A 19,371-nucleotide genomic window follows, 5' to 3' on the forward strand; every position below is an offset into this window, starting at 1 on the left:
CGCAAAAGGTCTTAAAGTCTAATAACCATGATTTGATTGTAAAGTGTAGTAGGGTGCTAACAAAAAGTTGCACCCCGGCAAAAGGTCTAAAAGTCTGTTAACCACAATTTAATTGTAGTAGGGTCACAGGGTGCTAACAAAAAGTTGCACCTCGGCAAAAGGTCTTAAAGTCTAATAACCATGATTTGATTGTAAAGTGTAGTAGGGTGCTAACAAAAAGTTGCACCCCGGCAAAAGGTCTAAAAGTCTGTTAACCACAATTTAATTGTAGTAGGGTCACAGGGTGCTGACAAAAAGATGCACCATGGTAAAAGGATTGTACTACACATATAAACAGTCTTACATATGGGATGGGTCTAGAATGTTAAATGGGGTGACACTAGTAGCTTCTTACAGGAAGCTACATGAATTACGAGCTAAGACAATTTTCTTAAATTGAGACTTCATAACCAGGATTTCATACCCAGTCCTAGGCTAGCCTGGGTTCAAGACTATTGTCGCTGGGCGCCCGGTAGATCAGTAACTAGGATGGATACAAGTTTGTCTGTGCAACCTTGTACCACACTATGTTATGGACTATATGCATTGGTCATACTGTTGAGTAATACAGTATTGTAATGTACCTACGTACATTGTACATTGTATGTTATGTGTACAGTGCATTCAGTGTGTGGATCCACGTTGGGGGTGTGCTGGAGTTTGGAGGCATGAAGCAACATGAGGCAAAGCATTTGGCTAAACCATTCTTGCTGGCTGGCGTGCCTTGATCAAGAGCTAGTCATCCGGTTTGGCTGATCATTAAATTTATCCCGAACAATCCGATAAATCTACTCTGCAGCAGTAGAATATAGAAAGTCAGTTCTCTAAAGAACAAACTCTACATGGCAAGTAGATACACACATGGTGTTACCGCAAACCAAACATATATTGATACCTCACCATGCAATGCCTCAAATCATATATAAATTTATCCTATTATCAAATTGAAAAGAGCTGTCCAGTATGTGCTGAACTATACAAAAATCTATTTCATTTATCGTTTAGAACTCGGCTAGAGCAGTATCCAGATGGTCAAGCACAATGTCAACATGCTTTGGCTGGAAGATTAGAGCTGGCCGAAATCTCACTGTCTGTGTCCCACATGTACCAATTTGAACACCTGGGTTATGAAAACATAGGGAAAAATAGTTATGTTAGTCTTTAGTGAAGGTGCTAAGGCCCAAATGTGGGAAGTTGCATTTTATGGTAAAACAACCATATACACACATATTGACCCACTGTAGGATGCATAAGGCACCTTAATGCATAATGCAAAGTTTGTGTCTACCATTTCCGCCATTTTGGGAGTTAACTCCTGTGTGTACATTTTTAGATAGGGTCCTTGAAACAATTCTACACTGAATTGTAACATGAAAAATAGAAATGTAGTATAGTATAAAATAAACAAACAACTTGAGAAATTATTTGGAATTATACAGATTATGAATAGTTGTTATTACTTATAATCAACCCCAAAAACTACTTATAATCACAAACAAAACATGAAGTGCATATCATAATTAGAATTGATGCATGTCATAAAATATTAATGAAGCATTTATAAATAAAAGCCTTATTCAAGGCCTCAAAACGCTTCACAAAAATACATAAATCAGCATTAATAATTATAGAAAGTATACACACAAATGTAAATATGCAGACTAAGCCATCAAATAACATCATCAATTAAAAATACAAGGCTTTAAAGGCAGTGGACACTATTGGTAATTACTCAAAATAATTATTAGCATAAAACCTTTCTTGGTAGCGAGTAATGGGGAGAGGTTGATAGTATAGAACATTGTGAGAAACGGCTCCCTCTGAAGTGACGTAGTTTTCAAGATAGAAGTAATTTTACACAAATTTGATTTTGATACCTCAGATTTAGAACTTGAGGTCTTGAAATCAACCATCTGAAAGCACACAACTTCGACGACCAATTGAGTTCAAATTTTCACAGGTTTGTTATTTTATGCATATGTCAAGATACACCAAGTGAGAAGACTAGTCTTTGACAATTACCAATAGTGTCCACTGTCTTTAATCACAATGTCAATAAAAAGTCATAAGGAAATACACAGAAAATTAAAGAAGCAAAGAATTAAAAATGATGGAAAAACAAAGCAATCAGTCTAAAGAATAAAAAAAGTGTCTTTTTATCAATGATCAATAGAAATATGCACCATTTTAATTCCAAGTATAATAATGACATTTGGAACTTACATATATCTCATATATTTTTACCTCTCAACTTTTGTATTTGCAATATGTTCATCAATTCAAACCTAAAGTCAAATTATATCTGCACTTCATGAACCAACAAAGTTCATTTCTATTCATTTCTAATTCAGGATTCAAAGACAATTTAGCACAGCATAACAAATGAACAATTGAAACGAAAATTGCAAACTGTTGGTCAGGTCGTTAGTCAACCTGACCTTCATGTATAAAGTACAGTAGTCAGGATCACATAAATGCAAAAATCCACCCAAGCATGTCATGCAAAAACAAATAAAAAATTTTCCTAAGGGAACGTTTCCACCTCAGCTTATTTCCACCATGACCTTTAATGTATACCATTGTCATGTGCAAATCTGTAAACATTTATAATTATTTATTATTTTATTTATTGGTACAAACACAAAAAAATGACCAGCAGCTTAAGCTGAGGGGGTCAAAATACATCTTAAAAATAGCATCACATATAAAAAGACATAAAAGTGCAAAGGCATTAATTTCAATCTCAACAAAGAATGCCACACCCTTTAGGTTCATTGTCTACTTTTATTTCCCCATTTCTTTTGATCTTTTTCTCAAGTGCTTCACAGTTGAAATATGCCAATTATAAATGCTTACATTTACAAGATTCATATGCTTACCCGAATCTCTGGTTTTGAGCGCAAGCTTCATGCTTGTATCTGGATCCTTACAATCAAATGCACAGAATGTTCCAACACCACGGGTTCTGGAAATGAGGTCCGGATATTTAGCCTGGGGAGAAGGATTAATTGTTATTATTTATTATTTATTAAACCAAACAGAACAGCATGGATGTGTTTACGAAATGATGAAAAATGTTAACTCAAAACCCAAACTCCCTCAACCGACTTGCGTACAGGTGACCTCACTTCCTGTGGATGCGAATCAAATGTTGGATGACGTCACAAATTTTCATCCAACAATTCGGATGGGTTGACCTTTGCTGAACTTTTGCAAAACATTCCGGCCAAATTTGTCTAACTTGCTTCGCTCAAAGCATTCACAGGAAGTATGAACCAGGCTTTACTTAGTTAGAATTCCTGATGGAAAAGAGTCACAAAGGTTGGGGGGGGGGGGGTAAGATAAGGGCTGGGTTTTGGGTTCCGATCAGCTTGATCAGAGGGTTAAGATTAGAGTTGGGGTTTGGATCAGGGTTGTGGTTAGCGTTTGGGTCGGGTTATGACTTAGGATTGGGGTTAGGGTTTGTGTTGAAATGCTATGGTTAGCTTCAACTCTAGAATTACCTGTAGATCTTCCAGGCCTGATAGTAAGGCCTCCCCTGATGCCCGGACTACTTCCTGAAGATTATCTTTCTTGATCTGCTTAATAACTGCCTCTAGCATCATGACCTTAGGTGGGTCGCCCATCCATGTATTAAACACTCTGCCAGCAGCCTTTAAATGCAAGATCAAAACTTTTTAAGTGAACTTTTTTGTCAAATTACATAAAATTTGGATTGCACTTAAAGACACTGGACACTATTGGTTATTACTCAAAATAATTATTAGCATAAAAACTTACTTATATTAAGGGCATTAAATATATAGCGTTAATACTTTCAGAAAAAGATACAAGATTGTACAGTGTAAAAACAACAAATTAAAATGATCTGCACAACATTCACATTGTAAATGGAAATGCTATTAAAATTTGTAACAAGTTCAAAATCACGACAAGAAATACTGTTGACTTTGAGATGTAAAAAGGCATCACATATCAGAAAGGCACATTTTGTTTGATGAGAAAGACTTGTTTGGGGGACAATTAAAAAAACAAACTAAAAAAGCTGGGCGTTTTAGGTTCAAAACTCAAACAAAACATGGGCACTGAAAGAGGAAATAACTAGGGTGGGGTGGACCCACTTTCTTACCCCATGAGGAGCGAATTCCTCCTTGAAGTAGTATCCTCCAGTCAACATCTTCTTACTGAAGCAGACAAAGTCTGGTGCTTCAGGAAGGTCCCAAGCCTCATGCGCCCAGAAGGTCCCTGTGGCCAGGCAGCCTGTCTGTATCTCATCCACAATGAAAGATGCACCCACCTAAGAAATTGATCATATTCATAATAATAATTAATATTTTTTTATGAAGCACTTTTACAGGGAGATCAAAACACTGAACAAGAATAGAATAGGATAACTATGGTGTAATGAATAAGAAGTGTTTCAGATGCTTCCTAAAAATATATATTATTGGTTGTTTTAAATCATTTAAATGTCTATTTTCCATCATGGATTTTTTGATATTTTTTTTTACAGTAAAACTGGGGGAAGAAGGTGGTCCAGATGCTAAAAAAACAAAAATCAAAAGCTGCAATCACAAAAAAAAGAACATAGACCAAAAAGAAGATTAAGAGAACACAAGAGAGATAATTAAAAGGAGAATAAATACAGTAATAAAATTCCTGATACTGATAGGATGCTGTTTAAAAGTTGGGGCCAGCTATCGAGAAAGACCTATCACTGAAATATTTGGAACTCAAGGAATTTTAAAGAAGAAGTTTGTCTTAAGACGAACTAAGTCCCACCCTGCATGGTTGATATAAAGTGAGAACAACTGTGAGAAGAAAGTGAACACTTTGAATGAAATACGCTGTGCCATTTCTTTTATTCCTTAACCCGAGCAGAGCCCTTTGCTCATGCCATGCAGAAATTAGAAATTTCAAATAAAAATTCTGTGGACATTGACTGCAGTTAAGACATATATAATACAAGTTCACAGATGAGATCCCTAACTTTAATTTGGTCATAACTTGAGTGTGTGTGTTCACGAAGGTTATGCAACGGCCAATACAAATGTAATATTAAGAGGGCTAAACTAAGCAGTCATGGTAAAAGGCAGTCCGAAGATTGGGCTAATTTAATCGACCCTGGACAACACAGCTGAAAAGGTTAAACCATCTCAGCTCCTTGGAGATTGAGTGCTATAGCCTTTTTCTGCCAAGTTCAATCACAAGATCCCATCTCCACCCTCACTGATACCAATTTAGCCTAAGGTTAAAAGAAGCATTACGTGTCTTGCCAGTCAAGGACACAAGAGTCATGACCTGTATTCAAGACCACACCCTGATGACTAAGGCACTGAGAGGTGCTGAGACCAATCCACTAGACCACTCCAGCTCATGACATGCCCTTATAGTGGAGGAGGAATTCATATACATGTATATGCAGAAAGCTGCTAAGCAGACTGCTAAGTATTATTAATAACACTAGAGTCACCATGTCCATATGCATGGTCCAGTGGTTAGACTGCAGGATTTGAAATCACGAGGTTGTGGGTTCGAGTACTACTAAGTGGTCTAGTGCCTTGGACGCAATATCTGGTAGCATTAGTCACCATGGTGTGGTTTTGAATCCACTGATCTAACAATGACTAGGATAATCACAATTTCTTGATATTTTTATTATGTGCAATTCAAACAGACATTAAATCAAAGTTTGTATGAGGAGATTGGCCGAAGATCATCTAAACAATCAAATATACGAAGGAGTCTTTCCTGGCTCTGCTCAATCAGAAAAGGTTGCTTATAATGGTTTGCTGCTAAGCAAAAATGAGCAATACACAAGTCACAGACAACACAAGGATAGCTGTTTACTCGATCTGGTATAAGCAAAATTGATTTGTGCTCGGCCACTTTTTGTGCTTCAGCAGCTTCTTGAAATTTGGCCATAGATTGCATACATCTATTGATCTTGTCCATACCTCTTTGCATATACTCTGGAGTTTTTTGAAGAAGTAGGGTGTGGCATGGTTGTCCCCGCCCTCACCTTGTATAGCCTCAATGATGACACTGACAACTGGTTCACCTCTCGCTTTCATCCTCTCAACCTGTGCATAAACCTGCAAAACAATTGGGCAATATATCTCTATCAATGGTGCAGGTGCAAGGAACACACCCTTCATCATGTCGTGCTGGTGGCCATTATGATCACAAAAGTGGACACTATTGGTAATTACTCAAAATAATTATGAGCATTCTTACTTGGTAACAAGTAATGGGGAGCTGTTGATATAGTATAAAACATTGTGAGGAACGGCTCCCTCTGAAGTGAGAGATTTTTTGAGAAAGAAGTAATTTTCCACAAACTCAAATTCTAAATGTGAGGTCTCGAAATCAAGCATCTGAAAGCACACAACTTTGTGTGACAAGGGTGTTTTTTCTTCCATTATTATCTCACAACCGATTGAGCTCAAATTTTCACAGGTTTATTAATTTCAGCATATGTTGAGATACAGCAAGTGAGAAGACTGGTCTTTGACAATTACCAATAGTGTCCAGTGTCTTTAAACAGTTAAAGTCACTTTACACATAGGATTGAGGCTATTGTTAAGAATACATGTAGCGTGTCATGGCCGAGGGGACACCGGCCTCAAAATCTGGTGTCTGCTCAGCAGATTGTTGGTTCGAGTCCCGGTCATGACACTTGTGTCCTTTAGCAAGACACTTAGCCATGATGCTTTGACAAAAAGCAGTTTGTGTGTTGTGTAAAATGCACGTAACAGAACCCAGTGCACTTATCGAAAAGAGAAGGGGTTAGCCCTGTTGGTCCTGATTTGATTGGCTGCATATTGTGCTATGTCAAGGAAAAAAGTCTTAAACTTCAAAAACAAGGCTCTTCAGAAACCTTGCAGGAAAAATACTGAACGTTAAAGCACCTTGAGCGTCACTGATATATAAGGAGTCAATATTATTATGTGAGAGAAGAGAATCGAGTTAGCCTCGATTCACAATGTTTGTTGGTTATTCCCAATTCTTAGGCTGCACTATAAACAGTTAAAATCACTTAACGTCTTGAAAGGAGGCTACTTTTAAGATTACCTCAGCTAGACACTTGTCTTCTTCAGCACGGTTCTCCTGTTGGTATTGCTCCAGTGGATACTGGAGCCTTGGGAAGGGTGCAATAGGCCAATCCAATGTGGGCATATCAATCCTATGGGCAATCTTAGAGTGCGATAGAGAAAGTGTGGCTGTACAGTGGGGGAGGAAATAAAGACAACAAAATTACTCAAAGATTGGTAGAGAGATAGATTTCATTTACTGTTCAAAGAACTCAGAACAGAGTGGACAGTCGGATTCAAACTTACATGATGATTTCAAAAAGTATTGAAATTCAGTTTCCACTGGCAAAAGGGTACAAAAATAAAAATTGATATTATTAATTTTGGTTTTTTACCCATACACCGATGTGTGTTAGCACTGTATACTCAGTACTTTCCCGAGTCCTGTGAAAAAAATATCACAGGCATGTTACTCGGGTGGGATTCGAACCCACGACCCTTGCAATTCTAGAGCAGTGTCTTACCAACTAGACTACAGAGGCAGTTCGAATCCTATGTTTTGGCAGCGGGTACTGCAACGATATAAGAGATGTTTAATTTGCCTCTAGCTACCGGGCAACCTCTGTAAGTCTAGTTGGTGTGACACTGCTCTAGAATTGCAAGGGTCGTGGGTTCGAATCCCACCCGAGTAACATGCCTGTGATATTTTTTTTCACAGGACTCGGGAAAGTACTGAGTATACAGTGCTAACACACATCGGTGTATGGGTAAAAAAACCAAAATTAATAATCTTTATTCCCGATGCAAATTTAACAATTTATATGTTATACAAAAATCTGTAGGCGTAGAGTACAACAAACAGTAAAAAGACAAACATTAAATAGGAAAAATACAATATATACGGGCAAGTACAATGAGCAACAAAATACTACATTAAAAACTATGATATAAAGAAAAAAATACAACAGGACCTCAAATGACAGAAAGAATCAAAAGAAGGAAAACACGAGAGGTGAAAAAGTACAGGTAAAGGAGACTGGCCAGCTCAGTGGGCATTTTTGGAGTAAATACTACAAGAATACACTCCTTTTTTATGATTTTATGGAAAGGTTTTGCTCTTACCAACTGTTCTGCCATGGAAAGACCCTTGAAATGACAGCACGCTGTATGGAGGATTTCCAGGTTGCTGTGTGGCAAATATAAAACTTGAATAATAATAATTACGTTTTTAGCTCCTATTAAGGGTTTCATAAATGTACTGTTTTGCTGGTTGGATACAGGGAAAGCCAATATCCACTTTGAAATGAAAGTGAGGGTCGAAAACAAAACATTTACACTTTTTTTAAAACAGGTATAATGCGACTGGAAAGAAAATAATAATAATACAACAGCATACATAATAAAATACAATATTAAAATAAATATATAATAAAACAGCATTTGTAAAACATATTTTGATCCCTTGATGTGCTTTACAAGTAATAGGTTAAAATATAAAGATACATTAGAGACAATAAATATTAGACCAGCTGTATACAATGATTAATATAAACACTGTCATTGAGAAGGCAAAATAAAAAAAATAAGAAAATGCAGGCCCTTAGTAAAAACAAGGTTGGTGAACAGAGGAAACATGTACAAGGCAATGTCATAAAAATGCAATAAACAATACACTAGACGACCAAGGAAAAGTTACCCCCTGTTAAGAAGGCAACTTTCAAGAAAAGTTACAAATCAATAATATTCAACAAACATTACTTATTTAAAAAACTCCTCAGCACAAACATTGATAATTTGAGCGAGGTTACTGCACATCGTGTAAAAGAGAAGGCAATTTAAAAAAAAAAAATTACGAATTGAGAAATTCAACAGACATGACTGAATTATAAACTTCTCAGCACAAACACTGTTAACTTGGATAGCGTTATCATACCTTATTTAGGAGACAAGTTTCAAGAAATGTTACAAATTGAGGAATTCAATAGCACATACATTTTTAAAATGGGAGGTTATTGCAGCCTGTTTAGGAGACAAGTTTCAAGACAAGTACAAATCAAGAAATTCAAAGAACATGACATAATTCCTCAGCAATAAACACTGTTACTTTGGGTGAGGTTATCCCAGCTTATATAGAAGACAAATTTCAAGAAAAGTTAAAAATCAAGAAATTCAACAAACTTGACATAATTGAAAACCTCTCAGCACAAACATTGTTAATTTGGGTGAGGTTATCACACTTTGTTTAGGAGACAAGTTTCAAGACAAGATACAAGTCAAGAAATTTAACAGACATGACCAAGTTAATCAAAAATTCCTCAGCACAAACAATGTTAATTTGGGTGAGGTTAGCGCCCACTGTTAAGGAGGCAAGTTTAAAGAAAAGTTGAGAAATGTAACAAGCAATGACAAAGTTCATTAAAAACTCCTGATCACAAACATTGTTAATTTGGGCGAGGTTACAAGTCAATCATTTTAAACAATTATGACTTAATTATAAATTCCTCAGCACAAACATTGTTAATATGGGCGAGGTTACAAGTCAATCATTTTAAACAATTATGACTTAATTATAAATTCCTCAGCACAAACATTGTTAATATGGGTGAGGTTACAAGTCAATCATTTTAAACAATTATGACTTAATTATAAATTCCTCAGCACAAACATTGTTAATATGGGTGAGGTTATTGCGCCCTGTTTAGGAGACAAGTTTCAAGAAGAGTTATAAATTGAGAAATTTAACAAACAATGACAAATCTAATCAAAAATTCCTCAGCACAAACATTGACATTTTGGGTGAGGTTATTTGCCGCACCTTGTCAAGAAAAAAGTTTCAAGAAAAGTTACAAAACAAGATATTCAACGAGCATGACTCAGGCCTAATTAATTAAAAATTCCTCAGCACAAACAATGTTACTTTGGGTGAGATTATCGCACCCTTTTAAGGAGACAAGTTTCAAGAAAAGTTACAAATCAAGATATTCAAAGAACATGACCAAGTTAATCAAAGATTCCTCAGCACAAACAATGTTACTTTGGGTGAGTTATCACACCTTGTTTAGGAGAAAAGTTACAAATCAAGAATGTTTACACAAATGACTTAATGGAAAAACTATTCAGCACAAACATTGTTAATTTGGGGGAGGTTTTCACACCTTGTTTAGGAGAAAAGTTTCAAGAAAAGTTACAAATCAAGAAATTCAAAGAACATGACTGAATGGAAAAACTGTTCAGCACAAACATTGTTAACTCGGGTAAATTAACACACCTTGTTAAGAAGACAAGTGTCAAGATCCTCTTGTGAAGGTGGTCCTCCTCGTTCTTTGGTCTGTGAAGAAGAAACATATGAGAACACTTGAAGCTTACATTTCCAGCAGCCGATCTCACAAAACTTTACTCAACTGTTAAAGTACATTTGCGCAACGTTTATGGTGCAACTTGCGCCATAAACCTTGCGTAAAGTTTTGTGAAATCGGCTGCAGGGCTCAACTTGGGGTAAAAGATTGTAGAGCCTTAGCTAAAAAATATTCCTGGACCTGGGGTAGATTTCACAAAGAGTAAAATCTAATCTTATCTCCTTTTAGGACTAGCCTTAAGTTTGTAATAACTGGACTACAGAGTCCTAGGACTAATCCTACGTTAGGACTGTCTTTGTGTAAATCGATAAGGTCTTAACTGCAAATCGCTCTTAATTGCAAGCAAAGTGTGATGTCACAATACAAATCAGTGTGGTGATGTCGACGACTCATCTTAAAATGAATCTTACAGCTGTGAAATCAGGCCTAGAATATTACACTGTAATAAGCTTATCTAACTCCATTTCTGTAGGTCCCATTTTTTTTCAGGTCATGTTATTGAGTCAAATCAATATTTGTTGTCTAGTGAGGGGCGGGGGGTTTGTACAAGCTCTTTGACAAACACCTTGTCTTCCACTAGCTCTTTGACGAACAAATCATCATTTACTAGCTCCCCAACTCAAAATTCTGCACTTATGATAACTATTCCCTGTTTTTGTGCAAATTTCTGCGCTACCCTTGTAAGCAGAGAATGCCTAGTAACGTGGAGTATGCAAGCACAGAAGCCAAAATTCGCCGCTTACCCGTGAAATACGTAGACGTAAGCACAGAATTTCCTGTTTCCGTAAGCGCTGATTCTGTGCTTATGGTAAGCAGAGCCTTATGATACTTCTGTCGCACAAAATTTCTCAAAACTACTCAGGTTGAGAAGTGTGTTCACGGGGGAAAAAACACATCACAAAATGGCTTGTACTCACCCTATACCACATGTATGTTTGCTTGAGAGCATTTTCCACTGAGCATGCTCCACACATCATTGTCTGTACATGTTTTAAACCTTTTGGTGCAACCTGTAAACAAAACAATAACAAACAAAGTTCTTTTGTACATTTTGTTCCTGAAAGTTAACATAAAGTGTTAGTGAGTCTTATTTTGTTCAGTACCCTAGAGCAAGTCGACATGATTAAGGAGTTACATTACTGTTGGTATTCTTATGATTCTTTGGGCAGACCATCAGAGGATGAACTTGCAATGTTTTTTTCTTGTAGCCCTCTTACCAAGAGTGCAAAGTTGCATTTCAAAAACATATTTAAAAGCATTTTTTTTGAAAGATTCAAAGAACCATTCCACATAAAAATAAAAAAAATAAAAACAACATAAAGTTTCATTTAAAAAAAACACTCAAGCATCAGATGTTGATGCCCCAACAATATTGCACATCTTGTTATTTTGAAGTGCTTATTTACCATAAATAACCCTAACCTTTGCACCAAGATTATGTACTAATAAACTTATTATGCTGTATATGGTAACAGGCATACCACCATAAAAACAGTTTGGTGTTGAGTCATCATTTAGTTTTGTTTCTATTAAGAGTGGACAGGTGAACCCAGTAAATAACTTAAGAGAGTTAGGGTTAACAAACTAAAATCATGAAATGTGATAATTTTGATATGCCATTTCTTCCCAATAGATTGTGGTTTGTTTAGGACTCGGATAAGTACTGCATAAACATTGGTGTATGAGTTAAATCTGATTAGTATCAACATGGAGGTAGAAATGGTATCCAAAAGTTGAGGTTTGTGTCCCAGCAATCAGGCAACTGCTCAGGGACCATTCAGAGTAGTCAATGTTTAAAAGTTTATTTCAAAATTGTTTTGGACCCACCCATCGACTCCAAATTTAGTTTTGTTTGAAGATCAGCCGTCGATTTCACAAAACTCTTCATGACTTAAGACTAATCTAAGGACTTAGGACGAGTCCCAACCCTGCACTGTAGCATGCAGACCTTAAGATTAATCCTAAGTTAGGACGAGTTACTCGTCCTAACTCGAGATAAGACGAGTCCTAACTCTTTGTGAAATCAACGGCTGGCTTTTAAATTTTTTATACACTGATGAACATCAGACCAGAGCCCAATTTCATTCAGCCTGTAAGCCTAAAACTTTTGCTTAGCAAAAATAGGTTACCAGCCAGAACACCATACAGTTACCAATGTAACGATTGGGACCCAGTCATTTCTTGCTAAGTCAGGAAACTTGCTAAGCAGAATTGTTTGCTTAACAGCTTTACGAAACCAGGCCCAGGTAAATCCATGGTTTTCCGAAGTGAGCGCATGCAAACTACCTAAATAATGAAAATTTACCTGGTACAATCTACTGCCACCTAGCGTTCTAAAGATTGGTAAAATTGTCTTACCGAAACGAGAGCATTGAAAAGATCCGTTGGGTATTCTTTGGTTGGTTTCACAGCTAATGCTGGTCTGTTTGCAAATAAACTCTGTAAGTATAAATCATACATTTTAATCTTTAGATATGGATATTCATAATGAAGAGTCTCAAAGGTGGGTTATGTTCTAGGCACAAAGGAACAGTCCCATTTGCCATACACCCGCATCCCATGGACCATCAGAATGTTCTGCTGACCAGGTCACCTTGCCATACCCTTCTTGGCTGCCTTTTCAATATTAAGTGTTGTTTTTAAAATATTGTATTTTAGTGAAAATCACCTTGAGGCCTGGCATAAGGCCCTATATAAATACTCTTTAATTATTATACAGGAAAAATTCAAACATATGAACAAGCATCTTAGCTTTTGTTCCAGTAGATTGTTCTAGCGGTCTAATGGAACCGTCCAAAGTTAGTTGAACACCATTTAGAATGTTCAATTATTTGGACTTTCGAGACATCAGAAGTGGAAAAAACTTGTTGAAATAGTTATTTGGTTGACACTATTATGTAAACATCACAACCATAATACTTCAGTAATGTTTTAAATTGTTAAATCTAGAATACAAGTTGAAATGACAAAATGTTTAATTCACTGCAACAAGGCCTGGTTTCACAAAGATAAAGGGCAATACAATTAAGATTCAATCACTATTTGAACAATCTACTTCAATCTGAATTAACTTTCAATGTACAGTATTTACAAATTTGCCAAAAAAAAAAAAGTTAATGGCCTTAGCTTTCAACACTAGTTTAGCTTTCTCATAAGAGGCTAAATAATCTGCTAGGGTCGAAACGTTAGGCCATTAACTACTTTTGCATTTATACCATAGATCCTTTTATTTGGTAAGCAGTTTGCAATGGCTTATTCTATTTTTATATTTACCAAGTTGGCTGGGTTTTTCACTACATCAAGAATAGCTGGATGATTGTAACCTGAAAACAGACAGAATCAACAGTGGTGTTAAAAAATGAATATTTCTTGAAAAGTGGCAAGGGATGTTGTCACATGCAAACATATTTTAATATTGTCTGAACCACCTTGTACACATTGTGTCAGCTCATGCCAAAATATCCTAAGCTGGATTACAATCAACATTATTTAAAAAATCATTGTACATGTCACATAGAAATCACAAGTACAGCATTTTTACTTGTGGATTTTTACCTGTAAGAAATCTGAAAAAAAGCAGCCGAAACAAAACCCAAGTTGTTAAAACTGTTTTCAATTTTGCATCAATTGTTTGCTGTACCCACTGCTAAAACATATGATTTGAACTGCCTCTAGCCACCGGGCAATCTCGGTGGTCTAGAATTTAAAAGGTCGTTGGTTCGCATCCCACCTGAGTAATATGCCTACAGGTGATTTTTTTCACAGAACTCGGGTAAGTACTGAGTATACAGTGCTAACAGACATCAGTGTATATGGGTAAAAAGACAAAATCAATAGTTAAAACTTAAACAATAACAAACAAAAAATTTAAATCTGAATTTGTAAAAGCTTTTGAAGAAGTTTTAACAGACTCAAGGGTCGGGAGGGGGAAATATCATCATGGTATTTAGTTTTGCCAAGTAGCTGCTGTAAATATACCGCACCAGAGGATGTCGAGCGCAGAGTGAATATAGTTGATTTGACAGTTAGTAAGTCACAAAGATAACCTGGCTGGATGGAGCTAGTCCCTTTAGAAATTTGTAAACAAGACACAAGTTTGTTAAATTTAAAGTGCTTTATTCACTGGAAGCCAATGTAAATATGATCAATTGAAATGGCTTGAGACGGAACGCCGACCAGGCTCTGTAAATCCAATTGATCATACAAGATTGACCTTCTGTGAGTCAAAGGCATGGAGATTGTATGGAACAGTGAACAATATTTGCATCAAAATATAACACATGGTCACCCACCCACACAACACTTAAAAAGGGTGTTTTATGGCATAAATGGATGTTATGCTTGAACGAAGTTATACTAGAAACTTTGCTCAACCCTAAAGCCTTCTGGAGAATAAACAATAAAAGAAGTAAACCCAATAAGTTTGAGTAGGCCTATATGATTTAGATTACTGTTCTTATATCGATTGAATAGAACTTTATTGAAGTGCAGGTTGTTAATGGTAACAAAATGTCCATGGTCTTGGGGGTTATTAACAAACAGAGATCAGTTTTAAGACCATGTAAATATTTGAATAGTAATGCAAAAAATAGTTAATGGCCTGACACTACAACCATATCAGTCTGCTAGGGGCGAAACGCCGAAAACTATTTATTGCATTTATACCACTGGTCCTTTTGGTTTGTTATTCTATTTTCTTGTTTGAGTATTAAATTAGAACAAAAGGTTGCTCATGGCACTCAGTACAAGCGAAGGGTCGTCTTTATGTATGGGGTAATAATGGTATAAAATTCCCCGCTTTCACAAGAACTCAATATAAATCAGGCCTGTATGCTTTGTTTCGAAAAGGCAAGGGCACCAAGGCATTTCTCCTTCCCCTATGGGGAAATTGTAAAGTTCTACTGCAGATATCTAAGGGCATGATGGCAATGACTAGGGGGTATGGAGGCAATTGCCTTTGTTGCCCCCTTGATGCATCATAACGCTCTATTTGACAGTGGAGGGGCCTATTTGAAAGCAAATAAGTTGAAAAGGAAAGATGTTTTGATAGATGTTCGATGCATTTCTTGGATGATCTTATATAGAGTGAAATCTTACCAAGTGGAATGGATGAGATGTGCATGAAGGAATCCAGGAATCGATTTCCGTCAACGTCTACAAGATAGTTGCCAAGACTCTGATGAAAGTCCACAAAATACTGTACAGTCTCAACATTCTGCAAAGAAAACAAAACAAACAATGACTGAAAATGCAAGACTTTGAAATAACTGTGAGGCACCACAAACGCACCAAATAGTAGTGACAGATGATGGGGTAAACAAGTTTTGTTAAGCACCAAACAACGTTGGTAATTGTCAAAGACCAGTACCTCCACTTCCACCCAACTACGACCTGTGAAAGTTTCAGCTCAATCAGTCATCTGGGTTCGAGAACATAGTGTGAAGAAAAACACCCTCTAGCAAAACTACACCATACATTTCATGCAAAAAATACTTCAAAAGGCAATTTTGGGGTTGAACAAAGAAGCATTTACCAAAGCGGGGATTTGATTTGAGGCCTGCGGCCTTTGGATTAATTTTGTATACTCAGTACTTTTCCAAGTTCTGTGCAAAAATAAAATTGCAGGCATATTACTTGAGTGGGATTCGAACCCACAAACTTTGCCAGTAAGTTATCACAATGCACTGCAGACTAACAGCAGCTTTTCCTGTATGGCCATTTTGGGTGTGAAAAAGGAATTCACGCCCCAATATGGTGAACGTGGTAGAAGCACATTGTGCCTAATTGCGTTCAGCATCATGCAAGGGGTCATCAGATATCCTGACATATTATATGACACTTGAACATATACTGTACACTGAGCTTTTGCGACATACTGCCACAATTTAATACAATGTTAAAGAACCCAAATGCAACCACTCAAAGATAGAAATTCCAAGAAATCTACTTTCAATAAAGCTTGGTGTTCATTCATAACTCACCTTAGTTACATCATCAAATGACTTCAGCAGCTCCTAAAAAGTTACAAAGAAATTTGAGAAGTGGTAAGTTTCCAAAAAGTACATTCTTTACTTCTTTATTAGATAAACCAGACCAACAGGATAATGTTATCAAAATTCAGGATTTTGCCTTTCATTTTATTTCATTTCATCTGGTTGTGAAGCCAAAGACTCTCAGAAAACAAGCTTAGCCTATTAATTACTAGCCAACAACTCCTGGGGAGAAGACAAAGGACATTTTCAGTTTTAAATATGGGAGGGATACCCCACAGAGATATTCCAGGGAAAATTCACGCAATCAGGTGGGGACTGTTAGATTTTCTCCCTGTTATATTTGAACTCTGGTCCCAGCACAGTGGATGGCAAGAAAAGATTACAACTATACGCCAACTCGACTGCTGACTTTTCATACAATCTTACACCTGCCAAAGCTTTAGCTGTAATATAAGCATGAATTTGTGCTGCCTGTCTTCTGAGGCTTAAGATCTGAATAAAGGGGTAAGACGCTTACTTGAGATTTTGGTCCAGGGACAGTAGTCTTCATCAATGGACCTCCATATTCAACGATATGAGGAAGGAGATTCTTTCTTTCCTTCTTAACCTTAGCTTCATCCGACAATACCGTTGACAATCCTGACGAAAGAAAGCAGCAGCCATGTAAAGGGGTTACAGGAAAGTAAAGGGCAAAGAGGGGTTTTATCAGAAAAGAATAAAAATTATCCTGGATTTGTGTAAGTATTAAAGTTGAGTTCTTTGCAAATTTCTTTGCTGAGCCAAAAATGAGTGCAACAGTGACAGCTTTACAGAATTTTTTATTGTAACGAGCTCCTGTTAAGCAAAACTTGTCTGTGCTTAGCAAGTTTTTATGCTTACAGGTTTTATGAAGTTCGGCCCATGCCTAAAACTTCACTCTTGGAGGGGGAGACCCAAGGATAGTCTGATGTCTCACTCACTTAAAGCCATTGTACACTTTCCGTAAACAGTATTGTCCAAGGCCCACACTTTGTGTATCACAACTTATATATAAAATAACAAATCTGTGAAAATTTAGGCTCAATTGGTCATCGGAGTCAGGAGAAAATAACGGGAAAACCCACCCTTGTTTCCGCACATTTCGCCGTGTCATGACATGCGTTTAAAATAAATCCGTAATTCTCGATATTGAGGATTGATGTTGTTTTTAATTTTTTTCTCAAAAAGTAAAGCATTTTATGGAATAATATTTCAAGAGAAGTCTTTCACCATTACCTTCTGTAAACCCTGTAAGTTATTTGTAAATCTGTGAACTTTAATTTTTTTTCTGTTCCGAAAGTGTCCAATGGCTTTAGACGTGATGAGTGATTTGGACATAAGCACTGCACAGCATTCACATTTTTGCATTTCACAGGGGGCCAGACCCAATTGCTGACAAAAAGTCTGAAACTCAGACCCAAATTTTAGGAGGTATGTTAAAATGATGACATTTCCACCATAAATAATCCCTAAACTTCAAGGAGCTTCAGGGAACAGTATCCTCGGCACTAGAAAATTAGAACAAGATTTCTTCATATCAGATAAATTATTAACTCACCTCTTAGTGTTGTACAGCGAGATGTGCGTGCTAAAATACCTGCTCCACTGATCCTGTGGAACAGTCCTCCGGTTGACAAAAGGGCCATGTTAAAGTAACAATCTATTTATTAGTCCTAGAAGAAGAAGAAGAAATAATAATGTAGAGATGGGATTATTGTCACAGCTCTAGTCCAGAAACTTGAAAAAGGACATCTCAGTGAGACTTTCATCTTGTATTTACTAACAGGCCTAGAATTCCACAAAGGCCAATGAGGCAATGGTCTCCGTTGCCCCTGGTCTTGGCCTTGGTGCCCCTTCAAACATTTCTTATAGACTTTAAGATTTTCCAAAGGAAGTGCCTCTTTGCAAAATGAAAATGGCCTTACTCTGAAATAAAATTCCAGGCCTGCCCTAATTCCTGCAAGTGAATTTTACTGCATCAGAACTTTGTTCAAACCTGAAAGGAAAGAGGGTGATCTTTTAGAATTGAATATGTGCTGGCTTTATTGTAAAAGTGCTTTATCAATATTTTATAAACATTTTTTGGATAAATAGCATAATAAATTGTTATACTTACCAACACTACAGCACACGTCAATACATAGTCCAACAGTTACACGAACGACATCTGATTGTGATTTCACAGATTAGAAACTGGGATACAACTGCAACACTCCAGTGGACTTTAAACACTACCTTCAGTGGGTTGTATGTGGTCATCGAGTGTGCAAACAGTGACCCATCCAGGGGCTGCAAACCAACAGCCATGCCCAACGACCTAGATGATGACTTCTGTTTACAGTTCGGATAAAAGTTCCTCTGATTCTATTTATAGTCACTCAACTTGCCCATTCCCATAATGATGTCATTTCACTGCTTGCCTGTGCCTAATTTTTCAACTCGACCTACATTTCCTTTACTCTTATCAGACTAGAATTCAAGTTATAAACCCCAAGGGAAAACTGACTGGATAGTCTTTTATCAGATTTGGAGTGAATCAAAAAAAAAATTCAATTTTTTTCCTTTGTTCAACCTCAAATCTTATTAAAATTGTGAGTTGAAAATTGTATGATTACATTTCCATCCTCCATAGTTATTTTTTCACAACATAAATTGTTTCAGTTCAATTTAAAGCGGAAGCTAATTTCAGAAACCCAATCGCTCCTTTATCGATTTAAAAAGTGTTAATAACGGAAAAAAAATCCTTGAAAATGGTTTTACCAGGTAAGTTTGCTGCCACTATTATCCCCCATTGTAAAGATTGAGGCCTGGAAAGGAAAATAGTCTCAAACCTTTTTATTAAATGGAAATTCAAACCAGCAGAAGGCAGATCAAAAGTGATGACAAACAACAGCTTTTTGTCAAGAGACAACAGACTTGACTAGGGGTCAA

At 36.7% G+C, this 19,371-nt stretch overlaps 1 protein-coding gene across 1 annotated transcript; it reads right to left on the reverse strand.

Moving 5' to 3' along the window:
• Nucleotides 1-915: 915 nt before the first annotated feature.
• On the reverse strand, nt 916-19,296 carry LOC117294938 (4-aminobutyrate aminotransferase, mitochondrial-like). Its single transcript, XM_033777496.1, has 16 exons — nt 18,557-19,296; nt 17,999-18,113; nt 16,940-17,061; nt 16,411-16,443; nt 15,527-15,644; nt 13,703-13,752; nt 12,788-12,868; nt 11,347-11,439; nt 10,342-10,401; nt 8,196-8,259; nt 7,114-7,262; nt 5,997-6,134; nt 4,169-4,336; nt 3,543-3,692; nt 2,919-3,030; nt 916-1,159 (listed from the first exon to the last, which is right to left on the reverse strand). Exons 2-16 carry the CDS (start codon nt 18,084-18,086, stop codon nt 1,041-1,043), a joined length of 1,545 nt encoding a protein of 514 aa, XP_033633387.1. The 5' UTR covers nt 18,087-18,113; nt 18,557-19,296; the 3' UTR covers nt 916-1,040.
• Nucleotides 19,297-19,371: the final 75 nt, after the last annotated feature.

The sequence above is a fragment of the Asterias rubens genome, chromosome 1, assembly GCF_902459465.1.
Source record: "Asterias rubens chromosome 1, eAstRub1.3, whole genome shotgun sequence".
NCBI lineage: Eukaryota > Metazoa > Echinodermata > Asteroidea > Forcipulatida > Asteriidae > Asterias > Asterias rubens.